Here is a 24276-nt window from a genome sequence, read left to right as displayed (position 1 = left end):
CTGATCTTAAAGTGAAAGTGTTCACACACAAGGAAGCTTGTGAGTGATCGCTGAGGAGCTCAACTATTCAAGTTCATTGTTTCTAAAGATTACCTTTCAAGTGTAGCCAGCACTTCTAGAACGAAGATAAATTGATTCAAAACGGTTTTCAAGAAGTAAGAGACAGTGTTCCTTGCTTTAAACAAAAAAGGCTGTGATCGATACACTGTCCATTTCTTAGGGATGGTGCATTCATCATGGTACAGTCTAATAACGAACATACCCCTCTGCTCCTGAGCAGCGCTTCAAACTGAATTATGCATTTTTAGTCTCTATCACATTTATGCAGAAATCTAGTATTTCATGGCACAAAAAACCCACAACTAAGTGTATCCAGTTTTGCAGTGTTTATAGTTTTGAAGGTGTCTGTTCTGCCAGTGCTCTCTGAAATCAGGAATGATTAAAAAGCTGCTCTCTCAATTACACAAAGGGAACACAAAGGGAACAAGAAACATTGCAGCAGCTTTGCCAAGGGATTGCAAGGTGATCCTGAACTCTCAATATTTCAGTGAGGAACAACTGAAACGGTAATTACTCCTTCACCAATGCAATGCAGACACATTGAAACCAGCCATGTTGAAGTACATGGTATCCTATACACAGAAACATGTACAGGCAGCTGCAGGTGGTTCAGCCATCTGCCCAGGAGGAACTTAAAAGTATCCTGGTTGTCTGTTAGACCCTTGTCTTACGCCATGACCTTAAGGTGCCCAGAAATGCAGAGGAGCATTTTTCAGCATTGGTTTCAAATAATAATAATAATAATTTATTATTTATACCCTGCCCACCTGGCTGGGCTTCCCCAGCCACTCTGGGCGGCTTCCAACAAAATATTAAAATACAGTAATGCATCAAACATTAAAAGCTTCCCTAAAGAGAGGGCTGCCTTCAGATGTCCAGAAGGGACCTGAAGCTGCAGACATCTTACAGCGTTTATTTATTGGCCATCTGTCACTATGCACTAATTCTTAATCAATAGCCAGGTGAACTGAGAAATACATAATAAACACACACACAAATTTGCAATTAGGGGCAGGTGATTCTGTCAGTGTTGGTTTCTTTCGGTTTCTCTTTTTCCACAGCGGTTTGAGGATTGTTGTTTTTTGTTTGTTTTTTTAAATTCCCTGTGAAGATTCACCAGCATTTTACTGCGAATTTCTCCTACTGTACATATAGGTAAAGGTAAAGGGACCCTTGACCATTAGGTCCAGTAGTGGCCGAATCTGGTGCTACGGCGCTCAACTTGCTTTATTGGCCGAGGGAGCCGGCGTACAGTTTCCAGGTCATGTGGCCAGCATGACTAAGCCGCTTCTGGAGAACCAGAGCAGCGCACGGAAACGCCATTTACCTTCCCACCGGAGTGGTACCTATTTATCTACTTGCACTTTGACATGCTTTCGAACTGCTAGGTTGGCAGGAGCAGGGACCGAGCAACGGGAGCTCACCCCGTCATGGGGATTCGAACCACCAACCTTCTGATCGGCAAGTCCTAGGCTCTGTGGTTTAACCCACAGCGCCACCTGTGTCTCACCGTACATATATTTGTATGCAAATTTCAGTAATCTGCACTTTTTTGCGTGACTCTATTTCCACCAGCTGTAATGCTTTTTAATATTATTCACAGTAACGTATGCATTTATATGCACAATTTGCCTTGTTGCATGCATTCTTGCACATATCACTTGGCTGGAGAACTGCAGAATTCAGAGAAGAGCAAACCTTGGAGAAGGGAAGGGCTGTGTTTCAGAAAGTGCTGCTAAGCCCAAACCACAGGAGCTTGTGATCCACTTGTATGTGGGGCGGTTTCTGTGACAGCAGAGCCTTAAAAAAGGCAACCCTTCACCTGCAGCCTGAAATTGTGCATTCCAGGAAAAAGCTGTCACCACTAGAATCTGCAGATGGTGTAAACTGGCCCAGGCTCACCAAGCCTTGCTTCAAAGTAAATTGGTGCATATAGGAAGACTGCCCTGGCGATTAAATGGAATCTTACATTCCTAGGCCCATCAAGTCTCTTTAGACAGGCTGCCATAAATATTATATGCATGTCTTTCATGGCTTTTGGGAGGGCTTAGTAATGGAAAGGCTGTAAAAAAAATGAATAAAACCCCAAATAACAGGGGGAAACTATAATTCTCTATTAAAGCTCCACTGAACTTTTATCGTGATGGTTTATTTGTGTGGACTATGTACGGTTAACAGCCTTCCAGTTTGCTAGCTCAGCAGTATTGTCTGGAATTCCTTATGAAATGCAGATTAAACGAGGTTGGTCTAGGCAGACGAAGAAGAAACCTCACGACACACCTTCCTGCTTTTTATCTCAGGCTGCTAACTGCTATGCGATGGCATGGTGGGCACTCAGCTAATGACAGAGCTGAAGGCTAAGTGGTGAATGGCAAGGAGATGCGGACATTATAGCCAGTACAGTATGAATTAGAGCTTAATGTTAAGTAGACACACCTTTAGCCTTTCACTGTAGAAGAATGGGAATAATTGCTGAGATTAGTGTATTAACACCTGTAATGGGGCAGGGTACCGCTTGCAAAGAAAGAAGATGAATATATAAAATTCCTGCAGACAGAGGACCAGATAATTTTTCTAACAATGATTGTTGTTGTTGTTATCATCATCACCTTCGTAATCCTCATCATATTTAGTACCCACCCTTCACCAGAAGGGCAGGTTACGGCAATGTAAAATATGGTATTTAAAACAGTTTAAAACAAATCCCAATCACAAGTAGAACGGGTCCTAAAATATATATACTGTATATCTAAACTGTCAAAGGGCCAGAATAAAAACGGAGAAGGTGGCCGAAAATAAATGGGTTTCAAAAAGCAGTTTAAAGGTTTGCACAATTGAATCCCCTGAAAGTCCAGATATTGTTATAAACTCAGGACAGTGGCTGTGGCAGAGGTGCTCTTTTCAAGAGTAAGGAGGAAAAGTAGCCCTCACTAACCCAGAATGTCAACACACGGAATGTTACTAGGAAGAGCGTATAATGAGATACAATGAGATGAGGGAAGTTTGGCCGAACTGTATGCCTGTCTGGGGACCCATAGAGAACACTCTGCATTCGCCCCTTCTTGTTGCTAATGCACATTTACATTCTGAGGCAGAAGTAAGAGGGGGGGGGGGGAGGAGAGTGGCATGAGGACTCGCCATTACAGTAGCCTTATGTTTATAATCCCATTGCTGCAGATGGTAAAGCTGATTGTTATGCCAATAGTAAAACACGAAAACTGCTCAGCGGTGAAGCCAGATGCACTCCCACCCTCAAAAGATGACTTGCCCTTGTCACCGTTATCTCTTGATTTATACCTGGGATGTGCAAAATTTCACCAAGCCCTAAAATGTTTCTTTTGTAACTCCAAGCTCCCCAAAATGTGGTGGAAATTCCAAACACAAACCTGTCTCTATCCTTGCTTTATCTGTAAGCCAATCGTTGCAAACTACATTAGCACAAGACAGTTTGGGGGACTGGCTTAAAGATGATGATGCTAAACATGCCGTGTGGCAGAACACCAGATGACTGGCCAATCTTTAATTCACTTACAGACTTGTCACTTCAAATTTTATGGAGCGTGGGTTGTTAAAAGAGGCCACCGCTATGTTGTAGCCGGAAAAAAATAGTTACTGCTGGGATTTCTCCTTGAAATTATTTTTCCCCCTCCGAGGGTGTTGTGGAAGTTGGGTGCTGTTTATTTTTTAAAAAATAGAATCAATGCTGAAATGAGCTTATAGTCTTTCTGTACAAAACCCCACTCTTGGTTACTCCTATCCCCAAGAACAATTCAGGGGCCAGGAGATGGTGTAGGGGGAGTCATCTTGCTGCTGCCATGGTTACCGTATTTTTTGCTCCATAGGGCGCACCGGACCATAGGGCGCACCTAGTTTTTAGAGGGGGAAATCAAGAAAAAAAACTTATTTCCCCCCCAGCCCCAAAGAGCAGTGTACAGGCTGCATGCAACCTCTCCCTGCAGGAGGGGTTCCACGCGGCTATGGCACAAGCCAAGGCAGTGAGCGTGGTGGATCCCGCTTGCTGTTTTGGCTTCCTCTTTCACCCTGCGCAACCTCTCCTTGCCAGGAGAGGCTGCGTGTGGCTAAAGAAGCCATAGCCGCATGCAGCCTCTTCCTGCCGGAGGGGCTGCGCGCGGCTATCCCTGAAGCCTTCCGAGCGCAGCGCAAGTTCCCGCTGCGCTCCTCAGGCTTTGGGTTCCTTTTGCTGAAGCTGGGAGAGCAAGACTTTCCTGGCTTCAGCGAAAGGAACCTGAAGCCTCCAGAACGCAGCGGGAACGTGCGCTGCACTCCAAATGCCTTCAGGCAGCTATCCCTGATGCCTGGAGAGCAAGAGGGGTTGGTGCGCACCGACACCTCTCACTCTCCAGGCTTCAGCGAAAGCAACGGGAAGCCTCCAGAGCGCGGAGGGAGCGCTCCCTCTGCGCTTCGGAGGCTTAGCGTTGCTATCGCTGAAGCCAAGGAGCCTGCATTCGCTCCATAGGACGCACACACATCTCCACTCAATTTTTGGAGGGGAAAATTGTGCATCCTATTGAGTGAAAAATACGGTAAATAACTAGAAGACAGGTATCCTTGCTGATCTGCTACAAGCCAACCTGGCTACCTTCTACCTATCCCCGGATTCTATTCTGCTTTTGTGTTTGCTAATTTCAATACATACACACTAAAAACAACACAGCGGAAGAGAGTTTCAGAGATATGGTACCTGGACGGGTAGCCAGCTGCACTGATGCGGATGGTCTCCAAGACGCCACAGGCTCTCAGCTGCTGGACTGCTCTCTTTGGATCAAAGCTGCAAAGAAACAAATTTATAGCACCTATGAATGTGGCAATGCAATACATCTAAAAGCCCTAACAGCAGTTTTTTTCAGGCAGCGCAACTGTTAACAATGCCAAGCAGCGTAGTATCTCTGAGTCAACTGTATAAGTGCTTTCTTGATGGAATGAGTACAGAAATTTGCCCAACCAGAGAAGGTTTCCTACAGATAAGGCTTCTCCTTTTAAGCCCAACCTTGGGCCTCCAGCTGTTTTTGGACTACAATTCCCATCATCCTTGACCACTGGTCTTGCTAGCGAGGGATGATGGGAGTTGTAGTCCAAAAACAGCTGGAGGCCCAAGGTTGGGGAACACTGGACTACAGGGTCCTCCCAAATCTATGATTCTACGACTTCCCTAGGAGTACTTCAACATTCACTAAAATTTAAACCGTAACCGAAAGTGGGGTGGAAATAGAGAAAATTAGTGCACTGCAAAAGAATCGCTATGAGGATCTAGCAAACCATTTCTGGATTTGTAAACACTAAAGCATTCTTAATCACATTCTGCAAGGGCAAGGGTTGCTTCTGATGTGGGCTGAGAGCCCTCTCAATCTGGCCTTTGGGACTCTCCCCAAACTTCACTCCCTCTCCCCAGGCAACTTCCCTAATTGGCCCATGCATTTTGGGGGTGGAGGGTGGGTCAGGGGCACAGAAGTGAAGGGAAAATGCTTTTGACTAGCTGGGATGTGTCCCTGAACTGTAACAATGCTTACTGCATGCCAGGTTGAAGGATGGAGAGATGCGGTATTAGGTGGTGATATAGCATCCTCTGGCTTTTGTGTACCTGGAACGTCCCCTGGTGTACATCTGCTGACCCACCAATTTTTGCTTCTTTTTTGCCCTCACCCTCCTCTAGCATAAGGAGGACATGGTCTATGAGGGAACCTTGCCCTCTGGTTGGAAAAAAACAAAACAGTTTCCTGCCCCTGACACTAAGCAGATTTCACCTTCATTTTCCCAGGACCAAGGAGGTGCATGGGACCACTGCTTTCAACCTGAAATGAATTCCTAATTCTGGATCCTACTTGTGGAAGGCCTTTTCACCCCTCTTCAGTGAATAACTGGTCTGAAGGCAGCCCTGTATCGGGAAGTTTTTAATGTTTAATGTTTTATTATGTTTTTATGTGTTTTGGAAGCTGCCCAAAATGGCTGGGTGAAATAATATAAATATAAATAATATGAATATGAATATGAATATGAATATGAATATGAATATGAATATAAATATAAATATAAATATAAATATAAATATAAATATAAATATAAATATAAATATAAATATAAATATAAATATTGGCAAGTTCACAATTTGCCAGAACTGAATTAGAAACTCCAGGATTGCTCGCCAGTTCCTTTTCTGTGGCTCAAAATCTTCAGCAATTGCTGTCAACATTTAATATTTGCAAATCCAGAATCAATGAGCAGTTTTGAGTAGCCCTTGATGCACCATAATAGCAGAAATACGCCGCCTCCTGGTATTCGCCACATTATAAAATCCATCAAAGCTGTCAATCCCCCAGCAAGTGACCCATTATTTTATCATGCAGTCAAATGCACAAGAGCAGACATTTAGCACATTATTCCAGCGAGCAGCTCAGCAGTACGTGTGCTTGTGTGTGCGCGCGCGCCATTTTAATAATAATAATAAATAACACTAGCAATTTTGCTTTGACTGAGCACCTTTCATCATGCAAACTCCCAAAGCAATTCTTTATGTTGGCTATAACAAAGAGACCTCTCCGAAATGCTGCTGCCACAATCAAACTCTTGCCACTTTGGGACAGAGTACAGCAGTTATTCAACAACACGTTTAGCAAATTTCACAGGAGTAACTATAGCAAAAGTTAAGCGAGGGAATGAATTTCATTAGGGACAAATGTAAGATTCTGCAGTTAGGCAGGAAGAACCAGGCGCACAAATATAAGATGAGGGGCGCCTGGATTGCCAGCAGTGCATGTGAAAAGGATCTAGGGATCTTAGTAGTCCACAAGCTTAACATGAGTCAATAGTGTGCTGCAACAGCAAGAAAAGCTAAAGCTACTGTATTTTTCGCTCTATAGGATGCACTTTCCCCCCTCCAAAAATTAAGGGAAAATGTGTGTGCGTCCTATGGAGGGAATGCAGGCTCCTTGGCTTCAGCAATAGCAACGCGAAGCCTCCGAAGCACAGAGGGAGCGCTCCCTCCGCGCTCTGGAGGCTTCGCGTTGCTTTCGCTGAAGCCTGGAGAGTGAGAGGGGTTGGTGCGCACCGACCCCTCTCGCTCTCCAGGCTTCAGGGATAGCCGCCTGGAGCCTTCGGAGCACAGCGCGAGTTCCCACTGCGCTCCAAGGCTTCAGGTTCCTTTTGCTGAAGCCGGGAGAGCAAGACTCTCCTGGCTTCAGCAAAAGGAACCCGAAGCCTGCAGAGCACAGCGAGAACTTGCGCTGCGCTCTGAAGGCTTCAGGGATCTTTGAGGCTGGCGGTGGGGGAAAGCAGCGCTTCCCCCACTGCCAGCCCCACAAGCTTGGGGGGCAGCACGGTTGAACGCACAGAATGTACCTGAATGCACAGAACGCACCTTGTTTTAGAGGGGGAGAACAAGACAACACACCTGGAGTACTATGTCCAGTTCTGGGTGCCACAATACATAGGATATTCTTTAGGGGAAGGGCAGTGGGCTCAATGGAAGAGCCTCTGCTCAGAATACAGAAAGTTCTGGGTTCAAACCACAGCATCTCCAGGTGGGGCTGGGAACACCCCCTGTCTGAAACGCTGGAGAGCAGCTGCCAGTCAGTGCAGACAATACTAGGCTAGGTGAACTCAGCATAAGGCAGCTGTCACCCCTATGGAAAGACACATTTCTAAAGGCTCATTGCAGTGCTCAGCATCGGGCAGGATTACCCCATATACAATAAGAAAAGAGGGCCTTCTCAGTGGTGGCACCCACCTTGTGGAACGCCCTCCCATCAGATGTCAAGGAGATGAGTAACTATATAACCTTTAGAAGACATCTGAAGGCGGCTCTGTATAGGGAAGCTTTTTCAGATTTAATGCTTTTTTATATGTTGGAAGCTGCCCAGAGTGGCTGGGGCAACCCAGTCAGATGGGTGGGGCACAAACAACAACAACAACAACTGACAGTCAGACATCAACTATCTCATGGTCTGCTTAACTTCAGCCCATTGATGTTCTTGTCTTGTCGTACTTACCTGAAAGGAAGCTTCTCATCATTTGGCTTGATGCAGCGTACGTAATGGGGAGTGGTGGCATTCAGGGTCTCCATAAGCAAATGTAAGGAGTTACGGAACTGGAAGAAACAATTCAAAAGACAACCCATTCCTGAAATTAATGACATAATGTGGGGTGTAACATCACTTTCTTTTTCTACACCTGATTGCACTTAATGAGCAACCAGTGGCGTAGTGTGGGGGGTGCAGGGGGGGCCGGCCGCACCGGGCGCAACATCTGGGGGTTAGGGTTAGGGGGCGCAAATCCACAGGTTAGGGGGTGCAAATTACTTGCCTTGCCCCGGGTGCTGACAACCCACGCTACGCCACTGTGAGCAACTGCTAAATCTGTGAGATGACTCAGCCCTAGAGCGTAGCATCTCTACCTGTGAAGCCTTGCCCACTCTTCTTGACACTGCAGTCAAGTGAGGAACATGCACATGGAAACACGTGTAAAAGGGGGAGGTGAATAGTTTGCCCCATCCTGGTCACTGCCTCGTGGCTGCAGCATGTGTGAATGACACAGTGTCACGGACACAAATTGCTTGCTTCACAACTCCTCAAATGCAATCCTTTTTCAGCAGAGGCTGCTCAGGGATTTAGGAATGTGTGTGTGTGTGTGTGTGTGTGTGAGAGAGAGAGAGAGAGAGAGAGAGAGAGAGAGAGAGAGAGAGAATTGGCCTTTTAACATCACAAAACAGCAAGGGAGGAATGGACCCAAAGGACATCAGATTCTATGCTCCTGCCTCTAGGCAGGATCCTGCCCAAATTGCTCTGGATATTTTAATAGGAAAACAGTGCATATGGCATTTTAAATAAATACAATAGGGTGCAATTCAACATCATGCTAAAGTGTTCATTCTGTCAAGAGTAAGCATTTATGTTTGCCAGACAGAACCATCTCTCCCTGGAGAGGGAAGCAGGGGGAACAAGAGGGCAGAAAGTTGCATGGCGCTAGCAGGACAAATTGCAATGGTTTCTGCTAGCACAACATCATGTTTGGATCTGGCCCAAATATTGCAAAACCCACCTGGCAAGGATACAAGACGCAAGAGTGGAAGACAGAATCTGGGGCTCACTGAACCACAGACGGCTGTTAAGTTAAATAACTGCAAGGACTGATAGCTATTCTGGCCTGAGAGAAGCCTTCTTTTGGAACTTAAATTGAATAAAAAAGGTAAAGGCACCCCTGACCATTAGGTCTAGTCGTGACCGACTCTGGGGTTGCAGTGCTCATCTCGCTTTACTGGCTGAGGGAGCCGGCGTACAGCTTCCGGGTCATGTGGCCAGCATGACTAAGCCGCTTCTGGCGAACCAAAGCACCGCACGGAAACGCCGCTTACCTTCCCGCCGGAGCGGTACCTATTTATCTACTTGCACTTTAATGTGCTTTCGAACTGCTAGGTTGGCAGGAGCAGGGACCGAGAAATGGGAGCTCACCCCGTCGCGGGGATTCAAACCGCCGACCTTCTGATCAGCAAGTCCTAGGCTCTGTGGTTTAACCTACAGCACCACCCACTTAATATTTATTACATGTATGAATCTCTTCCAATGAAGCATCTGGAAGCAAAGTATCATGGTCAGCAAATGGAAGAAATCTGACCCTTAGAATGGTAACTGGAGTGGTTTTGTGCCCTAATAAAATCTCCTGCCCCCAGATCTAAGCAGAAGGCAAAAGAAAGGCCAAATCACCCTAAATACTAAGGTGGTGGCAGGTGGAGGGGAATACCTAAATTTCCCCCCAAATATACTAAAATAAATAAATTGATTTATTTTAGTATATTTGGGGGAAATTGTGTATATTTGAAAACGTGGCAGCATTAAGATAAATTCAACAGTGTAAATAAGTTTTGATGGATGGACTAATGGAATAATGGAATACTCAATGGTTTAGTTTGCATAAAATATGCAGGGATTTATGTTATGGAAAATGAACCATGGAAAGAGTAGAAGTGAAGTCATTGATATTTTACGGTTGTTTAAATGAATATTCTAAAATGTAAAACTGAGAATTTAATAAAAAGTATGGGGGGGGGGGGAGAAATACCTAAAATTGACAGCAGAACCTAAGTAAATAAATTCATCCAAGCAGTAGTGTTCAGTGTTGGTTATTCACTTAGTCTTACGTTTTTGGTGTGACAAAGAGTACGAATAAAAGGTAAAAAGATAAAGGACCCCTGGACGGTTACATCCAGTCAAACGCAACTATGGGGTTGAGGCGCTCATCTCGTTTTCAGGCCGAGGGAGCCGGCGTTTGTCCACAGACAGCTTTCCGGGTCATGTGACCAGCAGGACTATACCGCTTCTGGTGCAACAGAACACTGTGACAGAAACCAGAGCACATGGAAACACTGTTTACTTTCCCACCACAGTGGTGCCTATTTATCTACTTGCACTGGTGTGCTTTTGAACTGCTAGGTTGGCAGGAGCTGGGACCGAGCAATGGGAGCTCACCCCGTCACAGGGATTTGAACCGCTGACCTTCTGATCAGCAAGCCCAAGAGGCTCAGTGGTTTAGGCCACCCACGTCCCTATAAAGAGCACAAATGCTGCAATGGGAACACAAAAGTTCCACCAAGAGTGTGTGAGAATGTTTTCCTACCTGATGCCCAACTGTTTTCTTGTGCTCCTTATTGGCTGCTTTCACAGCTGGACGGGCAGAGCGGATATTGATTTTCGAGGAAGCTCCTTTTCCAGTCGCAGCAGCCGGCGCGGCGTCTTTCCCATCATGAAACAAGTCGGCTACCATGGGGTACTGCAAAGAAGGAAGAAAGGCTTGGACTGTTTAGTGCTCTTGCTACGGTGGTCAGGAAGACAGGCTTGGCTCCTCCTGCTCAGTAAAGGCACGCTCAGAGCCCTCGCTGAAAGGCAAGGTTTTTAAACAGTGCTATGCTAAATGCAGCCCGGTGAGAACTGCCATACCAAATGCAATTATTTTTCTGTATCTCTTAGAGCCAAAGGAGACCTGATGTTAAGGAGGTTCCTTTTTAAAAATAAATAAATAAAATAAATTGTTGCTAGCTGGTTTGGTGGTGCAATTCCTTTGAGACCACAGTATATAAGAAGGGGTGTGTGTGAACATTTTAGGAACGCAAGAAGCTACCTCATACCAAGCCAGACTGTGGCAAGACCACCACAGGTATTCCATATACCCTTGCAACAAGGCCGCACCTGTGGTTCTCAAATATTTTCCCCCCTCCACAGACCCCTGGGAAATTGCTGAAGGTTTTTTGGCAGACGACTTAATGATTTTTCTGCCAGTTGTAATTGCTCTGTGCTAGGTGCTGTGTGACTTTTAACTGTATTTTTACACACATTGCTGCAGACCACCTGATGGGAACCCCCCCCCCAATCTACACAGTTTCAGGCAGAAGTCTTTTCCTCAGCCCTCCATAGAGATCCCAAGGATTCAACCCAAGACCTTCTGCTCCACAAGGCTGAGGTTTAGAAAACCATAGTAACAATTGACTGAGGGAAGTAGATCATAGAATCAAAAAGTCGGAAGGGACTATGGGGCCACCCCCTCCAACACAAGGAATCTTTCGCCCCATGTGGGGCTCAAACCCATGGCCCTGAGTTTAAGGGTCTCATGCTCCAGCAACTGAGTTTAAGCATGTTTAGCCTGGAAAAGAGGACAGTGGGAAAAGATATGAGAGCTATCTTCAAGTATCTAAAGGGCTGCCACATGGAAGATGATACTCCAAGATTGTTTTCTCCTGCTCTGGAGGGTAGGACTCGAACCAGTGGCTTCAAGTGGCAAGAAAGGAGATTCCGACTAAACTTCAGGAAGAATGTTCTGACAGTAAGAGCTCTTTGGTACAACAAGTAACCAAACAATATAACCCCTGTGTTGCAAACAATAGTAGTAATATTCAAGGCAACACGATGACCAAATACAATGATACAATAGTGTATACAGTGCACTCTTTATATAATACGAAATATATGAAATCGCATAAACAGAAAACTTATGAATCTCTGAAAGTCACAAATTATGCACTCTTGATGGATTCCCTTGAAAACATAGAACCAAATAAACATAAGTCTTAGAAGTCTCTGAAAGTCTTTGAAGACTATGCAAGTCTCTGAAAGAAGCAATGTATCAGATTATTATCTGGTGAAAATAGGCTGTAAAGCTTTGTTTATGGCGTCCAACACTGCCGAAGTGGTCCGCAAACAGACGTGAACAGTGATTCTGGATATACCCACTGTTTCCTGGAATTCTTCTTCAGCACAGCAGAAGGATACAGAATTGCTTCATAAACCCATCTATTCGGTGACTGGAAAAGTATAACAACAATTGCTATGGAGCAGTGGTCATAAAGGTACCGGTATGTGGTCACTGCTACATTGCTTCTTTCAGAAAACTTGCATAGTCTTCAAAGACTTTCAGAGACTTCTAAGACTTATGTTTATTTGGTTTTATGTTTTCAAGAGAATCCACCAAGAGTGCATAATTTGTGACTTTCAGAGATTCATAGGTTTTCTGTTTACGTGATTTCATATATTTCATATTATACAAAGGGTGTATGTTGATATCGTATCTTTGTATTTGGTCATCGTGTTGCCTTGGATATTACAGTGGTACCTCAGGTTAAGTACTTAATTCGTTCTGGAGGTCCATTCTTAACCTGAACTTGCTCTTAACCTGAAGCACCACTTTAGCTAATGGGGCCTCCTGCTGTTGCCGCACTGCTGGAGTACGATTTCTGTTTTCATCCTGAAGCAAAGTTCTTAACCCGAGGTAGTATTTCTGGGTTAGCAGAGTCTGTAACCTGAAGCATATGCAACCTGGAGCGTATGTAACCCGAGGTACCACTGTGCTAGTAAGAGCTCTCTGACAGTGAAATAGATTCCCTCAGGAAGCCGTGGGCTCTCCTTCCTCGGAGATTTTTATAAGAAGATTTTAAGGAGAGGTCCCTTTTAAGCAGAGGTTGAATGACACCTGTCTGGGATTCTTTAGTTGAGATTCCTGAATTGCAGGGGATTGGATTAGATGACTGCGAAGATCCCTTCCTACTCTACAATCTTAAGATTCTATTATGTCTTTCTCTCTCTCTCTCTCTTTCAGGTATGCACAATTATAAGATAGTTTTGAGATAAAGTTACTGAAGAGTTCTGGCCGTCATGGAAACACTTGAAAAACTTTCACAGGCTAAACACATTGAAGATAATTTAGAAGAACTTACTTTCAGCAAGCACAGCCCAGACACGCCCCCCCAAAAAACCTCTCTACCTCACAGCACTTCTGTCACAAAAGAAAATGCCATTAGCCCCATTTCAAAACACAGACCCAAGATGCATATCAGAACTACAAGGAACTTCAAAAGCAGAATCTCCTTTGCACTGCCTTTATTAAGACGGGACTGTAATTTTCGTCAGTTCTTCTTGGAGATTAATTAGCCGAACCTTGTTTGCATATCTGCCAAAATCCCACTGAGGGAAGGATCTGTTTGCATGGTATTATCATCATCTGGCCTGACGCAGGACTCTGTGTTTGTTTTATGCTTGCTGGGCTTTATTTTAATCACAGCCGCCCACAGAATCCTTTTGTCTGCCTATCTCCTGCCTCCAGCAAGCTTCTCTTGGGCTAACAGCTTCAGATAAGTTAGGGAGGTCTAGCGACAGGACATGGTCACTATCTCTCAGCCTCACCTACCTGACAGGGCCGTTGTGAGGGAGCCCTGAGTTCTAGCTTCTCACCTCGTGCAAGAGTAACAGAGCAAATAGTTAAAACAGCACATAGTTCAGAATAGAAAGCCCATAGTTCAAACTATGGAATTTGCTACTGCCACAAGATGTACTATGAATTGATGGAGGACATCTGTCAGTGGTGACTGGTAACAATGGATATATTACTGACAACATCAGAGGCAGTATACTGGGGAATAACATTGGGAGGAAGACAGATCGTGAAGCTGAGACTCCAATACTTTGGCCACCTCATGAGAAGAGAAGACTCCCTGGAAAAGACCCTGATGTTGGGAAAGATGGAGGGCACAAGGAGAAGGGGACGACAGAGGACGAGATGGTTGGATAGTGTTCTCATAGCTACCAGCATGAGTTTGACCAAACTGCGGGAGGCAGTGGAAGACAGGAGGGCCTGGCGTGCTCTGGTCCATGGGGTCATGAAGAGTCGGACACGACTAAACGACTAAACATCAACAAATTGCTCTCCTTGTGGGTTTCATAGGAGCATGTGATTGACCACTGTGGAATCAGAAAGCTGGACTAGGTGGAGCTTCCTGTTATCTGAGGGATAGCTGAGTCAGTAGAGCATGAGACTCTTAATCTCAGGGTCGTTGGTTTGAACCTCATGTTCAGCGAAAAGATTCCTGCATTGAAGGACTAAATGACCCCGGTGGTCCCTTCCAACTCTACAATTCTGTGATTCTATAATTCTATGTTAGTAAAGAATTTATGCTGCTATTCAGGGACTCTTCTGACATTTCAGTTCCTTCTCCCCTTTGGAGCAACACATGCAGGGCAGCAGCCAGATAACTGTGGAAGCGACACACAGCTTTCCCATAACGAACAACCAGGCGCGAATTTGAGACCAGCGGGGAAAAACAACGCCAAGGATTTCCCCCTAGGAGCATCGCAAGGTGCACATCTTCTACATGAACATGAACACTTTTGACATGAAAGAGATGTTTGCACTCAAGCACTCCAAGGTCCCTTGCATCACAAGTATTATTTCAAAACAAGAGCAATAGATCGTGGTGCCACGCAACACAGAACAGCTTCTCTTGACCCTTAACTTACTCTCTGTTGTGGCATACCTGGCTATTTCCGAGGGTGTGGTGGGGGAAGTGTTTCAGAGATGTTTTACTGCAATTTTTGTGCTGTGTGCTCAGATAGGGGAAAGCGGGACGATTGAAAGTGAGGATTTGGCAGGTCGCAATGCTTGCAGAGATGGAACCTTTGAAATGGTGTGACTCTGAATTCAACCCAGTGTGTTTAGGATAGCAGCTTTTTAAATTTATTTTTAAGTCCTTTTGTCTCCTGCAACAGAGCAAACATCTCTCCTGTACTGATTTGCTTCTTGAAAGGACCAAACAGGGCCGATCCTTTATCTGCAAGAAAGGCTCCTTTATCTGCAAAAAAGCTTCTTCTCCTCCCTTCATTCCATCTGTACTAATACACCTACAGAAGCAGGATCTGGGCAAGCGCCACTGTTTTGTGCTCAGGAGAAAGATGTTCACCACAGCTCATAGCAACAGTAATAAATCTGTCCAGCCAGAAGCTGCAAAACTGCAAGAAAGGTTTTTGTTTAACTCGCACACCGCTAACTGGAATAGAATCTTGTTCACAATATCGCACCAACTCTTTGGTGTTCCTTCTTGGGCTCTTCTTATCTCCTCCCTGCTCCTCTGGCTCAGAGCACCTGAATCCTAACAATGAAGTGAAATTAACCTGCCATTTAAACTGTGTTATCTGCTCCATGCAGTCTGCCTTGTGTCCCAATCTCTTTGGGGGAAGCTCTTCGCTGCCCCTGCTGCTGCCTCCCGCCCGCCCTCCCAGTCTGGCTGATTTTCCAGGAGTTCTGTTTGGACTTTCGCCCTTGAATTTCTCTGGGGAGAACAGCCACTGAAAGCAGATGAAAGGGGAGCACATACCTCTAGGGCAATCTTTCTCCACCTTGGGTCCCCCAATGTTTTTGGCCTACAACTCCCATCATCCCTGACCACTGGTTCTGTGAGCTAGGGCTCATGGGAGTTGTAGGCCAAAAACATCTGGGGACCCAAGATTGAGAACCACTGCTCTAGGGGATACGCATTCGACTCATGCCCCCCTTTGTGGGGGGGAATCTATTTGCAAAAGAGGGAAAATATGCAAAGTCTTACTATACATGGTTTGTGGCTCACTAGGGTGTTTATGGCAATCTTGCTTTGAACTGCTGAGTTTTGCAGTTTTTGCACATGTGTGTACACACACACACACATGCACACAAATGTTTAATTCTAACTGTAGCCATAGGGGTTTAAGCAGTATCATTTTTTAAAAAAATATACAGTGTATATAGAATATGGACAGATATCTTTTCAAAATGAGAGCAAGAACATCAAGTAATACTGCAAACTCACACCCTTCATTGAATTTATATACATACTTAAGAGGCCCATTTATAATTATATTTTGGGATGGATTCATGTCCTTATGTAGCTGTTTTGTTTTATACTTTCTGGAAGTCCCATGATCGTATTATAAAGCAGTTGCGTTCTGCATTATAAATCAAGCCCTGCTAGGAGTCGTATCTTTCTGTTTTCTAATGCACGAGCAAATTTTCATTCTGAAAGTGTGGCCCAGGGAAAAAAGATTGAGGACCACTGGTGTAATGTGGGGTTGGGGTTGCTTGTGCGTAACCCGCAAACTGCTGCAAGCTGAGTTGTTTGGTTAAAACTTTCCCCCCGGCTGGACAGCCTCTACTCCGTGGCTGTCTCAATCGCTGGCAGAATCCGTCAGTGGGCGTTTCCTGAACTTTTTCCAACATAAAAGTTCTTTGACACCAAGTCTCCGCCTAGCCTCCCTGCGCGGAAGCTTTCTGCGCAGAGTGGGCGTTCTAAGCGGAGGTTCTGTGCTCTCCCCGCTGGTCTCGCTAGAACAGTCTTGGAGCCCTCCCTCCGAAGCTCCCTCAGCCTCCCCTTTCTTCCTAGCGTCACGCCTATCTCCTTCCCCAGCGGAAGCTTCCCCTCTCCCCTTGCTGGTTCCCTCTCCAGCGTCATTGGGGAGCCTTAACACCACCCTTGGCTCTGATGGCAGTTCCCTGACAACTGGCCAGCAGCAAAGGGCTTGATGGAGTCGCGAAATCATTGTTGCTTCTAGAGCCCTGTGGCAGTGATCCTGTGCCAGTTTGGCTCCATTCCATCCTTCTGAAATGCCCCCTTACTGGGGTTTCCACTGGTTACCACCACTGGGAAAGCTACTGGTGGTTTATTCCACCTGCCATCTGAGGAGGTGCATTGCAGTGCTCCTTGAGCATGTTGCCCCGTGATGGCCAAGGCCAATTGAATCAGACAGGGCTGGTTGGAGGGACACCCAGCACGATGGACTGAGAATTTGAATGGTTTTGCCCACTTATATACAAGGATCACCCCGTGTAAAGTATCAACAACTGAAGGCTAAACACAGAAGGATCTAGCTGCAGCAAGGAACCCACACCTCAGGAGGCAAGAGTACCAACTAGAATGTTAATGTACATCCCTTGGCTGCCTTGGGGCCGGGGATCAGCTAATATTTGGTAACATCTGGTCATTGTGAGCTCTTCAAGAGCCCTCTACCCCCATGAGGACTCTTGCAGATTGTAGTATGCCAATGATACCTTGCACTATTTTAATGAGACCAAGATGGACACTTCTTCTCCACAATTCAATCTTAAGCGAATCGTTAAGGATGGGAAGCAAGAAGAGGAGGCTAAGAGGGAACTATGAGTGATGCTGGAATGTCAGTTTTAAGTTTATTCCGCCCCCTGGTATCTCAGAGTTTACCTTGCTGGCCTTCAGTATATTGATCTGTTCTTCATGTACAGTGTCCCTGTTTTTCTCCAGAAATCCATCACACTGGTACTCCACCTAGGACACAGGGAAACACAGAAGGTGCGGGAGAAGAGTTAAGATTCTGAATGTAGATTATCCTAACGAAAAACCACCCAGACATTTTTACAGACACAGAGATGAGCCACAAGGTTTCAAAAACATTGGTTTTGATGGCATCCTGAATCTTATCTATGCCCATGATGGAATCCTCAAGTGATTGGTTTGTGACTCCCCAAATTCAATCTGAGTTGACCCACACATATATATACACACACAAAACACTGCCAGCCATCTTCTTCCTTGCCTTTCTGCTTCCAGTATCTCAGCGATTCTGAATACCAGAAACTTATAAAAGTCAGGATTTTAACATGAATCTACGGAATAATACACAAACAAGAGCTATATAGAGCAGATGTTTCCTGAATATGAGCCAACTGTGCTCTTGAGACTGTTAAGCCTCTGAAGTTCTTATGGCATAAACTTACAGAGAAAATCGTTCCCCAGATAATAGCTTAGTTTAAGGCAGAAGGCTGGACAAAAGTTACCTAGTGAAATTTACAGTGGGGTGGTTATTGTTGTTGTGGCAAATAATTCTAGCTCTTTCCCATCTATCTTCAAAGCTTAAGGCAGAAAGCACATTTCAGTCTGAACCAACAAATAAGGAAAGTATAAATATCTCTCTTAGGTCGGCATCAAGGAAACCAGAACCAGGCCTCTGAGGAAATCAGTCGTTAACAGAGAGCTAATTATAAGGATAATCAACAACATTTAGAGACCTCTCTGGAAATTGCTTTTCATTTCCTTTTCAAAACACATGCAAACTGTACATGTTAATTGAGGCCCATAAAATATGCTTATTTGCTCTGAGCTTAGTCTCCAAGCTTTTAAGAAGCAGATCTTAAAGATTGAGAAATAGATCTTTAAAACTCGCAGGCTAGAAGCATCTCCTAGAATCTCTCCTCAATATTTTTGATATCACAGATTGAGCAATAATAGTCCATAAAGTATCTCAGACTTATTTTCAAGGATCGTTACTATGAAAAATTGCATAATTTTTAAATTTTCACTCCATGGAACTCTTTTCACACTTACCTCTCCCTATCAAAAATCCCAGAGCCCTTCTAATTTAGATCCAAACATGCAACAGCAGTAGATCCATTTACTTAAATCTGTGTGTGCCCCAATGGTCCAATGAAAATTGGCAGTGGAGGTCTACATTTTGTGACTAAAACGGACAGACAAATATAGGAAGTTGGAGCCTTTCTGCACCTGACACTGACTTTCCCACTGTGTTTTTTGCTCACAAGCACATCTACTCTAACTGGTATCACTTCCAGAACCAAAGCTGGACTGAGGAATGAAGAACGAGGGGGAAGGGGAGTACGCAGGAGATCAGCCCCAACTAATGTGCCTCTTTTGCTCAGATTCCCCCAGCTGGAACTAAACAGGTATACCGTATTTTTCGTTCTCTAGGATGCACCAGATTATAAGACGCACCCAGTTTGGGGGAAATGAAAACAAGAAAAAAAATATTTTGAATTCCAGAAGCCAGAACAGCAAGAGGGATCTGGCTTCTGGGATAGTGTGTGGCTGTTCTGGCTTCTGGGATAACCACGCCAAGCCTCTTCAGGGCAGCGGGATGAAGGCTCCCCCTGCCCGAAGAGGCTGTGCGCAGCTAAGGCAGAAGCCAGGGCAGGAGCGTCACTGAAGGGGCGCTGCGCACTTCTCCCTCTCTGCGCAGCGCCCCTTCAAGCAAAACTGGAGAAGGAACAGAAGGAGACCCTTCTGTTCCTCCTCCGGCTTCCAGGCAGGCGCGTGTCTGAAGGGGCGCTGCGCAGCTCTCCCTCTCTGCGCAGCGCCATTCACTCCATAAGACACACTCACATTTCTCCTTACTTTATAGGAGGAGAAAAGTGCGTCATATGGAGAGAAAAATACGGTACCCTCCATGTGCAGTCTGAGAGCCATGGAAATGAAGTCTAAGAGGGACATTAAGAAGGCCAAGTGTCCTTCAAAGAAGGACAGTCAACTTTAACAAAGAGCTTTTAACCGCATCTGATAGCAGAAGCTCCAGACTTATTTTTCTCTGATTTGTATCCATCACTCTAACCAATCAATACATAATTATGGCCCTGCATCTAGGCCGCCAGGTATCCGTCGCAGCAGACCAGAGTGATGGGCCTTACTCAGTGAACACCTAGGCCATTGCTTCTCTCATCCATCAATCTGCTGTCCCATTTAACTGAACATGACTTGGCACTAGTGTGGGAGAGAGACTGTGTATGTAGGTTCTCTCCACCCATCCTCGCAGCTGCTCCTTTGAGAGTCTGCTATTATTATAACTTGAAATGCACACAAGAGAATCAAGGGGGAGATGACAAGGTACATTAGGCTGAGATGGTGAACCCTGTCCAAGCATACTGAGGCAGCTTCAAGGTTGACTGGAGAGTTAGAAAAGGGTTGCCAACTGTTTTGGGGCCCTGATCCTATAATTTAACCATCTGGCATGAATTAAGAGTCATTTCTAAGAAGCGAGGTACTTGAATCTGCTGTTAAAAACTGCCCTACCTATTTCCTGGTCTGTTCGTTTGTTTATTAAACTTATATCCCACCTTCCTCCTTGAAGGGTGCCCAGGGCAGCTACCACCATAAAATCAGATAAGACTACAGTGGACGCTCGGGTTGCGAACGTGATCCGTGCGGGAAGCATGTTCGCAACCCGCAGCACCGCAGCTGCGCACACGGGGGTTGCGATTCAGCGCCTCTGCACATACGCAAAGTGTGATTTAGCGCTTCTGCGCATGTGCAAGCACTGAAAACCGGAAGTAACCCTTTCCGGTACTTCCGGGTTCGGCATGGTACGCAACCCGAAATCATGCAACCCTAAGCATCTGTAACCCAAGGTATAAATGTATATCCAAAGGTAGTAATTAAAAATGACAGCTTTAAAATCCACAGTGCCTCCCTGTTTCAGAATGCAACAACGAAATTACCAGTAGAACAAAGCTGAAAAATAACCTTCAAATGTAATTAAAATCGACAATGAAACCAGACTGAAATTCATGCCGACGTTCTGTTTGAAAAAGCAAAAACCTTTTTTAAGGAGGTGCTGAAAAGAGTACAGTGGTCCTCGCAGGACGAATGCCTCGTAAGACGAAAAACTCGCAAAACGAAAGAGTTTTTCGTTTCTTGAGTTGCTTCGCAAGACGGATTTCCCTATGGGCTTGCTTTGCAAGACGAAAACTTCTTGCAAGTTTGTTTCCTTTGTCTTGCGAGTTTGTTTCCTTTTTCTTAAAACCGTGCATTCACTTCGAGGAGCAACTCATAGCACGCGGTGTGGTAGCCTTTTTTGAGGTTTTTGAAGACTTTGGTGATTTTTGAAGCTTTCCCAAAGTCCGTGCTTCGCAAGACGAAAAAATCACAAGACGAAAAAACTCGCGGAACGAATTAATTTCGTCTTGCAAGGCACCACTGTACAGCAAATGTGTCTGCCTGGTGTCAACAGGGAGGCAGTTCCAAAGAGAGGGAGTTCTGCTATACCATAGTGGCTCTCACCATGATGCAACTGAACGAAGCAGCTGGAGCTGGAGCTCCCATCCTACCCCCCAAATGCAGGCTTTCAATTCATTCCTGCATTGCAGGTGGTTGGCCCTTGGGGTTCCTCACAACTCTACAGTTCTATGATTCTAGACTAGCCTGAGCATTTGAAGATAAAGAGGAAAGTAAACACATTCTCAGCAGCTGCCACAAACCACACTCAGCCCATCGCCACACAGAACGCAGCCGAATGCAGACCCTCTCCAGCCGCTCCTATTACCTTATCTGCAAAGTGCACAACTATAAAGGAGATGTTTGACATGCGAGGCTTCTGGAAGTGCTGGCTGCTGCCATGGCGATCGTACAGCTTCTGAGCCCAGTTCTGATCTGTTCCCTTAGGGACCTTAAAGAAAGAAAGCGAGGGAAGCGAGAGGTGTTAACACAGAAACACATCAATATTCAGCATAAAAGCACATGGCGTATGCTGATTTTACAAAATGTTGTTAGGGTCGAGGCAGTTCTGAATGAAGATTTGCACTGCCAGTTCGTTCCGTAGCAATGATACGATTACAGCAGTTTGTGATACACGACGTTGACACGATCAGTACCACTTGCACTAATCCAGCCTTCACTTACCTGTGACTCCTCAGATGTCTTCAACTACAACTCCCATTAGCTGATGGAAGCTGTAGTTCAAAACATCTGGGAGACCCCAAGTTGGTACAAGCTGGATTAGTGTATTTTTTCTGGTAAAATTTACCCAAGGACAAAACCCCTGCACACAACTGTTTTGGACATGTATATCTCACTTCTCCTCCAAGGACCTCAAGTCTACTTGCATGGCTCTACCTTTTACCATGTTATCCTTACAACAACCTTGCAAGGTAGGCTATAAAAGACTGTAACCGCTTAAGGTCACCCAATGAGCTTGACTGATTGGCGATTTGAACCCTGATCTTTCAGATCCTAGTCCAACCCTCTAACCACTGCAGAGGTTGGGCGGCCGTCTGTCATGTATGATCTAGTTGAGATTCCTGCATTGTACTAGACAATTTTCAGGGGCCCTTCCAACTCTGCAAGTCTATTCTAACACATGCAAAACTGGTACAGACCAGATATTGACTGATCGGTCCATTCCTAGATGCAGGTAGTTAAGAGACTGAACTGAGACCTCATCAAAACATGCTAGCACCCCAGCAACATACCAAATAGGTAAGCATCTTTGGTGGCAAACTGGGGCACTTGTATTGGTCAGGATTTTCGTGGCTTGAGAATAAAACGTTTTGAGCGTTTTACTTTTATATTTACCCCAACATTTTCCTTACAACTTTTATTGCACCATTATCACCTCTTACAGCAATGCTACTAGCGCTTGAGAAAACAGTAAACAAATATTTATGCAGAAATGAAGCACAAAGTTGATTCATTCGGGTTGCATCCTGTGTTTCGGCAAAACAAGAAAGCTCAGCACTAAAAGACAATAGCTTTTTTAAGTTTAAAGCGCTTAGTGTCTTAATTACTCAAAGCAGATATACACCTAGGCAGAAAACACGTATTTCAGCAGTAACTTGACAGCCTTTGCTTCTCTGTATCATAATCCCACACACCTCAGATGACCTATTTTATCTTCTGTTTAATTATTGTACAGAGTAACGAAGTTTATTTTTGAAAAGGCTTTTCCATAAAATTTTGCCATGCAATCAAGATAATGCCACCTTTGTTTACTCACGACATCCTTAAAATGTGAGGATTTGACAAGAATGGAGTTTTGCACAATTTATTCTTTATGCCCTGCCATCCCACACCCTGTGTCTCTTACTGAAATCTGAAAGTGCTATCCTGCTTCCAGGCACAGCCAACAGCCAAAAAAAACCCGTAGCTAATTTCAAAGGAGTAAGGTAAAAGGTAAAGGGATCCCTGACCATTAGGTCCAGTCGTAGCCGACTCTGGGGTTGTGGCGCTCATCTCGCTTTATTGGCTGAGGGAGCCGGCGTACAGCTTCCGGGTCATGTGGCCAGCATGACTAAGCCGCTTCTGGCGAACCAGAGCAGCGCACGGAAACGCCATTTACCTTCCCGCCAGAACAGTACCTATTTATCTACTTGCACTTTGATGTGCTTTTGAACTGCTAGGTTGGCAGGAGCAGGGACCGAGCAACGGGAGCTCACCCTGTCGTGGGGATTCAAACCACTGACCTTCTGATCAGCAAGCCCTAGGCTCTATGGTTTAACTCACAGCACCACCCGCATCCAGGGCTAATTACTGTCATATATTTTCAGTTGGACCTATACTTAGTCATGTTTATAGACTTCTTCTTCTTCCTCTTCCTCCTCTTCTTCTCCCAATTGTACCTTGGTTGACGAATGCCTTGCGACTTGAACGTTTTGGCTCCCGAACGCCGCAAACCCGGAAGTGAGTGTTCCGGTTTGCAAACCTTCTTTGGAACCCGAACGTCTGTTTCGGCTGTTGGCACTGTTTTTGGGCCCAATCAGCCAATCAGAAGCTGCACGTTGGTTCATGAGCATTTTGGAAGTTGAACGAACCTCCGGAACAGATTCTGTTTGTCAACCAAGGTACGACTGTATTGTTATTGCTACCCATCCTGACTGGGTTGCCCCAGCCACTCTGGGTGGTTCCCAACAAAATATTAAAAACGCAATAAAACAGCAAACATTTAAAACTTCCCCATACAGGGCTGCCTTCATAAAACAAGCAAGCAAGCAAACAAACTGTGTGGCAGGTAAGTCAGGTAGCAAAAGGATGGGACTGCTCAGCTCTGCTCTGCTAAGCGGAGGATTATAGGAGCAGCAAAGGCAGAATTTTCAAAAGCCTTTAAAGCTTATTGCTTATCGTGACACTCGTATAGATGGAGGGTGACCAAGAACGATTCTGGCTCTTCTTACCTTGCATTCTTCATCCAGCAAGTCGAAGATACCCAGCTTGGCTTCAATAAGGTCTATGCATGGCTGGTTGTCGTAAAAATCTATAAGTGTCCAAGGGATCTGCTCCTTCATATATTCCTCCTGCTCCAGCTTAAACACATGCTGCAATGAAAAGACAGTAAAGGTCTGTCTGGATTTAGGAAAAACTAATCTGATGATAAATGAAGGAACGTTCTCAAG

The 24276-nt window shown here is 45.1% G+C and overlaps 1 protein-coding gene across 7 annotated transcripts in view; it reads right to left on the bottom strand.

The window, feature by feature from the left end:
• The window catches only part of MYO5B (myosin VB), a 303840-nt gene that overhangs the window by 96971 nt on the left and 182593 nt on the right, over positions 1 to 24276 (bottom strand). For all 7 annotated transcript variants that reach the window (XM_083702547.1, XM_083702549.1, XM_083702552.1 and 4 more), the window contains exons 12-17: positions 24058 to 24198; positions 21435 to 21557; positions 17570 to 17653; positions 10684 to 10836; positions 8064 to 8161; positions 4763 to 4849 (exon numbers count right to left, since the gene is read on the bottom strand). In XM_083702547.1, the coding sequence (XP_083558673.1) occupies positions 4763 to 4849; positions 8064 to 8161; positions 10684 to 10836; positions 17570 to 17653; positions 21435 to 21557; positions 24058 to 24198 (686 nt within the window). The remainder of the gene's footprint in view (positions 1 to 4762; positions 4850 to 8063; positions 8162 to 10683; positions 10837 to 17569; positions 17654 to 21434; positions 21558 to 24057; positions 24199 to 24276) is intronic.

The sequence above is a fragment of the Podarcis gaigeae genome (assembly GCF_964106915.1).
Source record: "Podarcis gaigeae genome assembly, chromosome: 11".
NCBI lineage: Eukaryota > Metazoa > Chordata > Lepidosauria > Squamata > Lacertidae > Podarcis > Podarcis gaigeae.
This window is presented reverse-complemented; position numbering and strand designations above follow the sequence as displayed.